The sequence below is a fragment of the Myotis davidii genome, unplaced genomic scaffold (assembly GCF_000327345.1).
Source record: "Myotis davidii unplaced genomic scaffold, ASM32734v1 scaffold581, whole genome shotgun sequence".
NCBI lineage: Eukaryota > Metazoa > Chordata > Mammalia > Chiroptera > Vespertilionidae > Myotis > Myotis davidii.
The window spans coordinates 67,926-80,774 of record NW_006291426.1 but is presented as its reverse complement, the minus strand read 5'-3'; the positions used below and the strand labels follow the sequence as shown (position 1 = coordinate 80,774).

The following is a 12,849-nucleotide window of genomic DNA, read 5'->3' as shown; positions in this document are numbered from 1 at the left end:
ACATCGATCAGCTGCCTCCTGCACACTCCCCATTGGGGATGTGCCTGCAACTAAGGTACATGCCCTTGATCGGAATCGAACCTGGGACCCTTGATTCTGAAGGCCAACACTCTATCCGCTGAGCCAAACCGGTTAGGGCTACATAGTTTTTTATATTTACCCAGTCCACTGTTAAGGATCACCTTCGCTATGTCCAGTTGGGAACTGACTGCTACGGGTATTCTGCCTCATGCTTCCCAATCCTCCCATCCTCCCGCAGTCAGAATACTAGCCTGTGCCTCCTCCCTCCACGCTGGCAGAGGAACCATTCTTTTGTTCTGAACCACAATGTCTATCCATCCACCTCCCCAGGTCAAAGAAAGGAATCACACAGTATAAGCTCTTTTGTATCTGGATTTTTACTGTTGTTCAGCACTTTATATGTGTACGTAATGTTATTACATGTCACAGTCCTTTTCCATTGTTATGCTGTCATCCATTTCACAAAGATACCACGGTTTTATACATTCTTCTTCTAATGAAAATTTGAATGTTCCCATTTTGAGACTGCTATGAATAAAGTTTTTCTGAACATGTTTTTGGTGGACATATGTACTCATTTCTCTTGAGAATATACCCAGGAGTGAGTCATAGAGTATACATGTTTGAGCTTTAGTAAATACTGCCAGTTTTCTTAAGTGGTTCTACTAATTACATGCCCACCAGCAATACATGAGAGTTCCCACTGCTCTACATCCTTGTCAGCACTTGGTGTGGTCAGTCTTTTATATTTTAGCTCTTTTGGTGGAGTAGGAGAATATGTCAATGTAGTTTCGGCTGCATTTTCCTGACATCTAATCAGGGTGATTATGCATATTGGCCATCTGGATACCACTTTTTTGGTAAGTGCCTCTCTCAGTCTTTTGCCTGTTTAAAAAAATTTTTTTGCATAATCTGTTTATTGGATTTGTTGGAGTTCTTTATATATTCAGAATATGAATCCTTTGTCAGATATACAGCGTGGGGCAAAAAAGAAGGTTTACAGTTGTATGTGAAACAGTCTATTCTTGTATTATTATTTATTATTCTATTATTTCCCATACGGACAACTGTAAACCTCCTTTTGCCCACCCTGTATACACTACAGACTGACATTCTCCTAGTCTGTGATAATATTTTCTTTCTCTTAAGGGTGCCATTTTGTGTTTTTTAAAAGTTATTAATTTTAATAACGTCTAAATTATCAACCATTTCTTTTATGGTTAGTGCTTTTTATGTCCTGTTTAAGAAATCTTTACTTCTACCAAGATCTTAAGATCCTCTCCCTGTTTTCTTTTAGCAGCTTAATTTTTTTTTAACTTTTTACATTTGTGACTGTGATTCATTTTTAATCTAACATGGTTGGTTAATAATAACCAACTGATTCACCACACTTTTAAAAAAGCACCATCCTTTCCTATTAAATGCAGTGATACTTTGTGGTAAACCAGGCGTTCATATTCTTGTGGGTCCATTTCTGGTCTCTCTTCTGTTCTGTTTGTCAATTTGTTTATCCTTATGCCAATACCATGCTATTTTAATTCCTTCAGAATACTTCTGGAAGTCACCCTTCATTTTCATTCCTGTACCCCAAGCCCAAATTCCAAACATCTTACTTCATTTTAAGTTTAGTATAATAGCTTCCTAACTGGCCTCCCTGTCTTCAAGATTTCCTCTCTCTGGCACACTAGTTCTGAAACTTTCGTGTGCACACAGATCACCAGGGAGTGATAATATTCTTTAGGTACTGCATGTTACCTTATTTCTCCAATTAGGTTATATGATCATCAGAGCAGGAGTCAATCCTGGCATTTATTTTCCCCTCGGCATAACTCTAGGCTGCACAACACAGTCAACAGATATTTTATAACTTCGAGCCTATGGTGCATTTTTTTATAAGCCAGTCATAACAGTATCTAACCAAGACTTATTTCAGAGAGATATACCTTAGAATAAAAATGACAAGTTGTCACTTCAAGTGCTTCAAAAGGAAAAGCACAACTCATTGTGTTCATACCAAGAGATCTCTCTGTATAGTCACACTTTAACAATGTGTGGAGAAGCGATAAAGAAGAGCCTCCCAACTCAAGGTGCCTGGTCAAGCTTTTCCAAACAAATCACAGCAAATATTATTACCAAAGACTCTACCAGAAACACTTACCAGAAATGACACAAGCTTTGTGCTTAGGAGGTTGGAATCACAAATAAACAGTGAGCCATCTTATCCAGCCTGGGGGAAAATAAAGCTGCTGTTCCCCAGCGAAAGTAACTCTAAAGGATTATGATTTCTGCCCTAGAGTTAATATTTTGTGACTTGTTTTCTTCTTAATGCATGAGAAACTTATGATTTGTGTCATTTAAAGGATCCCAAAATCTGTTGCACTCTTATGAATCATTATTTAATCTTACAGCCAAAATTTTCACATAGAAGCAGCATAGGGTTTGAGTTAAATTATTTTTCTAGTGATTATTCTGCCATAGAAAATAATTCTTATGTGTATTATGACTACCAAGAAGAGAAAAACAAAGCATCTGGAATAAAAGAAAGTGGGAAATTAAAAGAGTAACGGTGCAAAAAGAGCACAGGCTTGAGAATAGGAAGATGTAGGTTTTAATCATGGCAGTGATTCTAGCAGTCAAATGATCTTGGCTACCTACAACTTCAGGTTCCTAATCTGTAAAGACTATCTCTGAGTGCTAAAGTCCTACCAGCGCTAAAATTGTATCTACTTAAAAGTTGTCAGTATTTAGGGCAGTGTCCCACGTGATGGAACAATTCTGGGTCATAATTATTCACTCAGTTGAGCTTAATAATTTCTATGACTTCAAACCATAATCCACACATTCTGAAAAGTGAAATGAATATTTATTATGTTCACACCCATTACTTGATAGGCATTACAGTAGAAAAATAATTCATACAAGGTCACAATAGTAACGAAAGGGTTATTTTGCAGGCTTCTTAAATAAAACCTCCTCTCTTTCTGGTATACCTGCGATTAGTTGATAATCTCTCTCACCACTGGATGTCACTTTTGCTCCAAAAGAAGTCAACCCAAACTAATCTCAACAATTAGAATCTGATCTCTAAGATACTTTTCTCTAAAACCTCAACACAAAAATTTCTCTGTGAAAGATCAAATCAGCTCTTATAATTTCTAGTGATTTCTGGCTAACATCTGGCTTCAGAGGCTTCTAGGCTTCAAACAGTACAAGAACGCATAAATACTTTCTAAGATCATCCCAAGCCATAATAAACTGCACTGAAACCCCAGCAATACCCATAGGGTACACAGTACTTCCATGGCCTGAAAGAAAAAAAAGTGATATACAAAGGGAAAAACAACAACACAAGTCTTTATATTTGAGTATAAAACACTGGAATTCCCATTTGTAAATGCTGTTTTCTAATCTCAATATCACACTACTTTTAGCATTATGGGAAGAAAAAAGCAATATTCAGAATCCACAAACACAGGGAAGTAATAACTTTTAGACTTCTCATAACTATCAGAAGGCATTTGGCAGTTATAGCTAATACATAAATAGGTGACTAGGAACTGTGTCCTCCGGTTTCCCAATCAAAATATGTAAATAATTTATAGTTCTCTTCTCTTATGCAAATGTGAACAGCTAACCTTTCAGATATCGACACTGGTATGGCTATGCCTATAAGCACCTTGCTCTCATCTCAGACCTTCTTACCTCCCAAAGCAAATGCCATGACTAAGGGAACTTATCAAATGGAGACATATTAAATCAACTCCAACCCCAACACACATGCACCACTTTTGTTGAAATAACTGCTAAATCACTGCCACAGTGAGTCATGGTTACTAAAGGGATCATGCTATACTCCTTGGGTTTGTTGAAGTAGAAAAAAAGTTGAAATCACTGCCTTAGGTGAATCATCTCACTACATCATTTCCAGTATGCCGTGGACTATTTATAAGAAAATAAATTATTAGATTCTGGGGAAAATAGGCCTGCAAAAGGGAAACTTAAAAAGGGGGTGGCTGTCGGAACTATCATGGCTGTCTCAGAAGCCGAAGCCGGCGGGGGAGGGTGTTCCTAATTCCTCCTGTAGGGGAAGGTGGTACTTGCTCCTATATTCCTGAGTTGGAAACAAAAAGCATTTTAACCACAAAAGCAATGTTACAAGTATTAGTTAGGCTGAAACAGGCAGAATGAGTTAAATAAGACTCGTGTGGGCTGTTCTAGAAACTTGATCACTGAAAAACAGTCTGTGAAAAAATGCATCTTGGCGCTGAAAAACTGACCTGTACACAAAATTTAGAAATAAATCTGTTGAGCAGTTTGGATTTTCCCAATTTATCTCTGCAAGGTTGAAAGTAAAATGTCATATTTAAGTACTAAACCAGTAAAATCTCAGTTTTCATTGTACATCTTATTCTCCTAAAATAGTTAATTATGTTTTACTCTGTAGAAATCAATCTAATAAGAATCACTTGCCTTTTTCTGGGCAATTGCAGCTCGCTGCAGTTTCTCTTTAGCTTGATTATACTTTTCTTCTCGGTCTGTGATACGTTCATGAAGCTTTTGCTTTTCTTCCAGCCACTGGATCTGTTTCTCTTCCAATGTCCTGTCAGAAGAATGTAGGCAAAACATGGGCATTAACTCTCAGGATTAAACAGATATCATCCCAAGTAAAATCAAACCTAATACCTATGTGGCATTCAGAAGACTAATTTAGATATTTGAAGTAAAAAATATATTGTTTTACTCAATGAATAAAGACATTTTTCTTTGGGGGTTTTCAGAATAGTATGGCCAGAGAGAAATTTAAAGGGCCTTCTTCCATAAATGTCTTATTATTATTAAAAGAATTCAAAAGTCTATTAAGTTCATTCTCTAGAAATAGAAAACGTATTACCTCAGACCACTGTATATTGTCAAAGGGTGTTTGTAACTAGCTCCCAAAACACATTCAATGTGGAATTATCATTGAAATAACTACATATAATATAGCAGGGGGAAAAAAGAGAAATAGTTGTACATAAAGAAAAAAAGGAAACTCTACTTTTCAACTTCTAGTTGTGCTTTTTCAGCTTGGCTTCTTAAATTTCGGCACTCCTGTTTTAGCCTCTCCACCATTTCCTTCAGTATTTGGTTTGAATTCAGCAATTCATTCTCTGACTGTGTAAGTGAGGTCACTTGGATCTGCAAACTACTGATTTGCTTAAAAGAAAAGAAGACAAATGTTAAGGCCACTAAACAAATTCAGTAGAGTATAAGGGCAGCAGAGGATACTAAACAGCCTCCCTCACAAATACCCCACCCAGCTAATGTGCCCTTGAGGGCACTCTGAAATGAAATAAGCTTCAAGACATAGATTTTAAAAAGCCCTTTAAAAAATAAAGCAAAATGTTTGCTAAATAGCATACCTGTTTCAGGTCAGAATTTTCATTTTTCTCTTTCTCTGCATTTTCAATATTCACAATTTGTTGTTGAAGTTTTAACCTAAAAATCAAACCCAATAGAAGACATTATTAAGGATCCACAGTTATATTTCACTGAATTAGGTAATCATTTTACTGAGTCCCTTTATTAACAGTAGACATTGTGAAATCTGGTAGATAAATGATAAAGATTTTGACTTCAGGCAGTCAAGTTGTGTTCACATATAAATAAAATTTAACATAAATTTCTGCTTTTGCTATGAAAAAATTTATAAACTATTGGCATAGAGGAGAAATCAGGTCTGTCTAGAAAGATAAGAAAACTACCTGAAAATTAAAATCTGATGGGCAGATTTTAATGAACACAGGAAACAGCCTGAGCTGTCTTTGGTGGACAAGTGTACAATGTGTTGTAAGCCACCAGAAAGCAGTCCAGTTTTGGAGAAGCCACTTTACAACCAGATAGTAACTGACAATTTACAAAATGCCTTCAGCTGCACTGCTACTTGCACTTTCACTCTCCTAGGTTAGGGAGCTCCAAAATGTACCCTAATGACCACCATGTCATAATATAATAGGCATTAATTAAGGCTGGCCAATTTTAATTGCAATTTCTCACAATAAATCTATGCGCATAAGCAAAGTCATCTTTATTATTCCAATTTTACAGATAAAAAGATTGAAGTTTAACCAAGTTGGGCCAAATCACATAGCTACCAAGTCAAAGGACCTAGGTCTTCCAACATCCAAGTTAGTGTCCCCCTCTCCCACTTCATTATGTGGCAATTTTACTGATTTAAAAGAAAACTGTCTAGTACAGGACAACATGCTGTATTCTACTAAATATATTGAGTTTTCATCCCTGAGATGAATAAACACACAATTTGTATCCTTTTCAAAAGGAATATGTTCTCAAAACATTGCTGGTGACCAAATGACTAACCTCCTGAGAAAGACTTTATGCTAATTAGGCTTGAAGGATAGGCCCTCAACCTCTCCTTTTTTTTTAAAATTTAAATATATTTTATTGATTTTTTACAGAGAGGAATAGAGTTAGAAGTATCAACCAGCTGCCTCCTGCACACCCCCTACTGGGGATGTGCCGGCAACCAAGGTACATGCCCTTGACCAGAATCGAACCTGGGATCCCTCAGTCTGCAGGCTGATGCTCTATCCACCGAGCCAAACCAGCTAGGGCAGTGGTTGGCAAACTCATTAGTCAACAGAGCCAAATATCAACAGTACAACCATTGAAATTTCTATATCTATTTAGGTCCATTGCCCATTTTTTAAAAATATATTTTATTGATTTTTTACAGAGAGGAATAGAGTTAGAAGTATCAACCAGCTGCCTCCTGCACACCCCCTACTGGGGATGTGCATGCAACCTAGGTATATGCCCTTGACCGGAATCGAACCTGGGACCTTTCAGTCTGCAGGCCGACGCTCTATCCACTGAGCCAAACCGGTTAGGGCTCAATCTCTCCATTTTTAAAATCCTTCAAACACTTATCTCAAATATAATTCATTTGGTACTTATTTTTAGTTTGGCATTATCAATATTTCTCAATCCAATTAGAACTGCTGATTGGAAAGACAACATTCTCAAAGGCCCACGGCTGTGCTTTAAACACTAATAAAAATTCAATAAATGTTTGCTGATGGATTGAATGAATCAACCTAAATCCTGGATTAGAAGTTTCAATGTGTAAAATGACTGGACAATATGACATGGAAGAAGCCAATAGACCAGCTGTGGGCGAACTGCGGCCCCATGGGCCGGATCCGGCCCGTTTGAAATGAATAAAAAAAAAAAAAAAGACCGTACCCTTTTATGTAATGATGTTTACTTTGAATTTATATTAGTTCACACAAACACTCCATCCATGCTTTTGTTCCGGCCCTCCGGTCCAGTTTAAGAACCCATTGTGGCCCTTGAATCAAAAAGTTTGCCCACCCCTGCACTAGACCCACTGCTTTCTGAGGTATTTACATACAAATGATGGAAACAACGGATCTAAAGCAAGGATATCAAACATGTGGGCCCACCTGCCGTGAGTCTGACATGCTTGATCTAAAGGAAGAGGGCTAGTCTTTCTCTTGCTTTAGTCACGCTATCTGGTAATATTAGCTAAATTATTACTCTCTCAAACTTTCTATGCATTTCTCCCCTTAAAAGTTTATGAATGTTATTAACTTTGTAATTAGATTACGAGTTAATGGAGGTTTCTTTCTACAAAACCTTGAAGATGAAAATAAAGGAGAAAAAACTGTGGGTCCTAGCCCAGGTCCAAATTAGAAAAGTTAGGCCCCAAATTATTTTAGCTCTGGTAGAGATTTTGGATATACTTGATAAATCAATAGAAACAAGAGCCAGTTACAAGAACCATTCGTAGCCTAAATGCTTTCTAAATAAGTTATGTAGATATTAAGAGAAACAACTAAACCCTACATTCAAAAATTGAAGCCAAAGAGACCAATGCCAAAAGAGCACTTGACTAAGACACAAAAGGAATAAGAACATCATCACTATGGTAGAATATAAGAAACAACACACAGTTTTCTTCAGTTGGCTTTGCTGAAGCAGTGATGGGTTATAACCTACAACTGATAAGAGATTTCTAAATTTTTATTGTTGATAGTATTACAGATATCCCCCAATTTTCCCTCCCCTTCATCTCCCTCCTCCCAGTTCCTGCCCCACCCAGGACTTCACCACACTATTGTCTGGTTATGCATATATGTATATGAGTTCTTTGGTTAATCTTTTCCCATCTCCTCCCCTAACTCCATCCTCCTCTCAGCTCCCCTCTGAGATATGTCAGTCTGTTCCATGCCTCCATGTCTCTGGACCTATTTTGTTCACCAGTTTATTATATTCATTAGATCCCACTTATAAGTGAGATCATGTGATATTTGTCTTTCTCTGACTAGCTTGTTTCACTCAGCATAATACTCTCCAGGTCCCTCCATGCTATCTCAAAGAGTAAGAGATCCTTCTTTTTTACAGGTGCATAGTATTCCATGGTGTAATGTGCCACAGCTGTTATTTACTCATCTACTAGTGGGCACTTGGGTTGTTTCCAGATCTTAGCTATTGTAAATAATGCTGCTATGAACATAGGGGAGCAAATATTCTTTCTGATGAGTGTTTTAGACTTCTTAGGATAAATTCCTATAAGTGGGATCGCTGGGTCAAACAGTAGTTTCATTTTTAGTTTTCTGAGTAAATTCTACACTGTTCCATAGTGGCTACACCAATCTGCATTCCACCAGCAGGGTACTAGTTCCCTTTTCTCCACATCCTTGCCAGCACTTGTTATTAATATTTTACAGGAGAAAATTAGTCCATGATTTAACTTAACATGATTATAGTTAGAATCCTAAAGGTTAATGGAATTTAACAAAAAGTAACTTGAATAGGAATAATCAGGGTTTAGAAATATGTTCAATGATCTAAAAATCATAATAATGAAAGAGTTCAAAACATATTATTTCACAATGCTACAGATTTAGGAATAAAGTACAGTATTTCCTTTTTTAATATATTTTTATTGATTTCAGAGAGGAAGGGAGAGAGAGAGATAGAAAGAAACATCAATGATGAAGAGAATCATTGATTGGCTGCCTCCTGCACACCCCCTACTGGGGTTCGAGCCCACAACCAGGGCGTGTGCCCTTGACCAGAATTGAACCTGGGACCCTTCAACCTGCAGGCCAACACTCTATCCTAGGGGTGGGCAAACTTTTTGACTCGAGGGCCACAATGGGTTCTTAAACTGGACCGGAGGGCCGGAACAAAAGCATGGATGGAGTGTTTGTGTGAACTAATATAAATTCAAAGTAAACATCATTACATAAAAGGGTACAGTCTTTTTTTTTTTTTAGTTTTATTCATTTCAAACGGGCCAAATCCGGCCCACAGGCTGTAGTTTACCCACGGCTGCTCTATCCACTGAGCCAAACCGGCTATGGCTAAAATAGAGTATTTCTTAATTAGAAGGTTTGAATATTCAAAGTGTGTTATAATTAGTCAAAATAAAATAATCTTTAACCCTAGCTGGTTTGGCTCAGTGGATGGAGCATCAGCCTGCAGACTGAAGAGTCCGGGTTTTGATTCTGGTCAAGGAGACATGCCCAGGTTGCAGGCTCAATCCCAAGTAGGGGGGTGTAGAAGGCAGCCAATCAATGATTCTCGTTCGATTCCGGTCAAGGGCACATACCTTGGTTGCAGGCTCAATTCCCGGCCCTAGTCAAGGCATGTGCAGGAGGCAACCAATCGATGTGTGTCTCTCACATCAGTATTTCTCTCTGTCTCTCGCTCTCCCTACCACGCTCTCTAAAAATCAATGGAAAAATATCCTTGGGTAAGGATTAACAACAACAACAAAATACTAATTTTTATATCAGAAGTACAAAGTACAGAAGAAAGTACACTTAATTCTCATTAGATCAGTAAAGGCTACATAAGAAAAATGCAATTTGAAATGGATCCTGAAGACAAAATAAGAGTCTGAGGTAGAGAAATTAATGATTTAAGCAAACAAGAGGACAACTAATGAAGCAAGACTACAGAGCAAATGAAGAGGGTGGAATAGAACACTGTATTTTGGAAGCAAAAGGAGAAAGGATATCTTCACAAAAACAGAAAGGGAAGAGAGAATGATGAAGATACAGAAGTTCTCAAATAGTGAGAAGCTGAAAGAATTCATATCCAGACATCTTTGCTCAGGTACAAATGAAAGCAGAGTGGAACAGTGGACAGAGTTTCCACTGAGAGGCAAGGTAGCCAGGCTAACAGACTGGAAGAAGGAAAACAAAACAAAACACAAATGTACAAGAACTACCAGTTTCAATATCTTCAGTGAGAATAGAGTAAATAATAGAAAACAAATTGTTTTTAAAGTGATCAATTCTAAGGGATGACAAGGTATGATGGCTAAGTGTAGGGCTACTAAGGTAGAATAAAGATAGAGAATTCAACCTGGCTGGCTGCTCAGTGGTTAGAGCGTCGGCCCATGGACCTAAGGATTTGCTTCCCATCATTGGCAGGTACCTCAGATGCAGGTTTGATCCCAGCCCGTCAGGGCACAGGCGAGAGGCAACCAGTCAATGTGTCTCTCTCACAGATGTTTCTCTCTTTCAGTCTTCCTCCCTCTCTTCCACTTTCTCTCTAAAGATCAATGGAAAAAATATCCATGGGCGAGGATTTTAAAAACAGAATTCCAGAGTGAACATAAAATAGACTATAAACAAAGGTGTTGGATGTGTCAACAATACAGATGTACTCACTAAGAATGAAAGCAAAGGATAGAAAACAGAAAAAAGCTGAGCCAGAAGCCACAGTCCTCAGTGACTGCTGGGGAATATCCTGTAGGTCCGTAAATGGACAGAAAGATAGATAGGGTAAGATGGATGCAACGACTATCACAGAAAAAAACATTTTAACCAAAGTTAGTCACTGGTCTAAAAACAACAGTGGGGTTCGGAAATACTGATTCCCTTTTTTGGTCCCTAGTTGCAGGAGAGAGTAAGGAGGCCCTGGCAGGAGGCTCAGTTGGTTGGAGTATCGATCTGTTCACCAAAAGTTTGTGGGTTTGATTCCTACTCAGGACACATACTTAGGTTTTGTGTTCATTCTGTCAGGGTACGTACAGGAGGCAAACGATCTCTCTCTCTCTCTCTCTCTCTCTCTCTCTGGCTCGCTTTCCCTCAGTCTAGAAATTAATGAAAGCATATCCTCCAGTGAGGATTAAAAAATAAAAAGGTAGCCAGGTAATATGCCATCAGGACAAAGAGTCAGGTTTCAGTAAGGGGGTGTTTAGAAAAATGTGGAGATTGTAAAAAATTTATTGGAATGGAACAGGGATCTCAGAGGTTACAGCAAACATTGTTAAGAGGAGAGCTTTAATGAGTTGGTGGTGGGAGCAGTCAAAAGGTGAAGGATGAGTAAGTTGGGGAATGAGAACATATGTGATCAAGTACTTTATATTTCAAAAGCAGTTATGGAGAGAATGTTAGTAGAAATAGTAGGTAGGCTGGACAGCAAGGAACAACAGTGAATACAGCTGTGGGAAAGTTATAAATGGAAACAGTTGGAATAACAGTGAGATGGAGCTCTTCCAAGCTCTCTGCACAGTACAGGAGAGCCAACTGTGATCATTACTGCCCAGGTTTCCTGTGGCAGGCAGCTGACATGCGTCATTTCAACGTTCAACAAATGTTTACTGAGTGCCTACAAATGCTGGGCCCAGTGCCACAAATATATCAGTGCAAAAACAAAGAATCTGTATTCTTAAGGAGTTTATGCTCCAACCATGCTATCTGAGTTTTCTTTCTTTTTTAAAATATATTTTTATTGATTTCAGAGAGGAAAGGAGGAGGAGAATCATTGACTGGCTGCCTCCTGAACATTCAGGGATGGAGCCCAAAACCCGGGCATATGCCCTGACTGGGAATCGAAACGTGACCTCCTGGCTCAACCAATGAGCCACCACAGCCAGGCTGAGCTTTCTTTAATAGTGAAAATGTTCTATAATGTGCATCATCTAATATGTTGCATATTTGAAATGTGGCTACTGTAAACAATTTCTTAAATTTTTATTTAATTTAAAATTAGATTTAAATAGCTATTGTATTACTAGCTATACGTAGCTATTGTATTATTAACCCAGGAGTGGGTATGTAAGCCAGACCCAAATCCTTTTCTAGATGTTTCTAACTTGATTCATCAAGTAAAAATTCTGTTTTCTTTGATCTCAAAGATCAAATTTCTTTGATCTTTGACTTGACCTCACAGAGAAAGCAGTAGTAGAAAAGCAGGCACACAAGTTAGAAGAGAGGAGGAAGACATCAGACCTGAGGAGAGAAGCTGCTCTCATCTGACCATATCTGAGTTCCTAAATAAAGGCATCCATGAGACCAGCATAATCCTTGTCCTTTCCACAGTTTTAGTCAGCCAATAAAGTCCCCTTTTTTGCTTCAGTTAATTGGGGCTGGGTTACTGTCATAACCAAAAATTGACTAAATTATCTTATTTTAAATCCTGTCATTTTTACATGTTTTTAATTTACAGGCAATTTTATAAATTTTACAAACTCATTGTAAGGTGGGGCAATCTTGTGAAATATAGGCTACTGTTAGAATAGTAATTTTATTATTCAGATTAGTGGTGAAGAAACCACTTTAATGAAAACAAGAAACTGGTATTTAATTAATATTTATTTATTTACTAGAGGCCCGGTGCACAAAAATTTGTGCACTTGGGGGAGGGGGGGGTGTCCCTCACCCCAGCCTGTGCCCTCTCACAGTCTGGGACCCCTAGGGGGATGACCATCTGCTGACTTAGGCCTGCTCTCTGGGGGATTGGGCCTAAGCTGGCAGTCAGGCATCCCTCTGGCAGCCCGGGCAC

At 38.2% G+C, this 12,849-nt stretch overlaps 1 protein-coding gene across 1 annotated transcript in view; it reads right to left on the bottom strand.

Annotated features, from left to right (window-relative positions):
• Nucleotides 1-12,849, bottom strand: part of CEP83 (centrosomal protein 83kDa) — an 83,432-nt gene that overhangs the window by 7,487 nt on the left and 63,096 nt on the right. The window contains exons 11-13 of the mRNA XM_006764637.2: nt 5,424-5,499; nt 5,060-5,217; nt 4,492-4,621 (exon numbers count right to left, since the gene is read on the bottom strand). Of these exons, the coding sequence (XP_006764700.1) occupies nt 4,492-4,621; nt 5,060-5,217; nt 5,424-5,499 (364 nt within the window). The remainder of the gene's footprint in view (nt 1-4,491; nt 4,622-5,059; nt 5,218-5,423; nt 5,500-12,849) is intronic.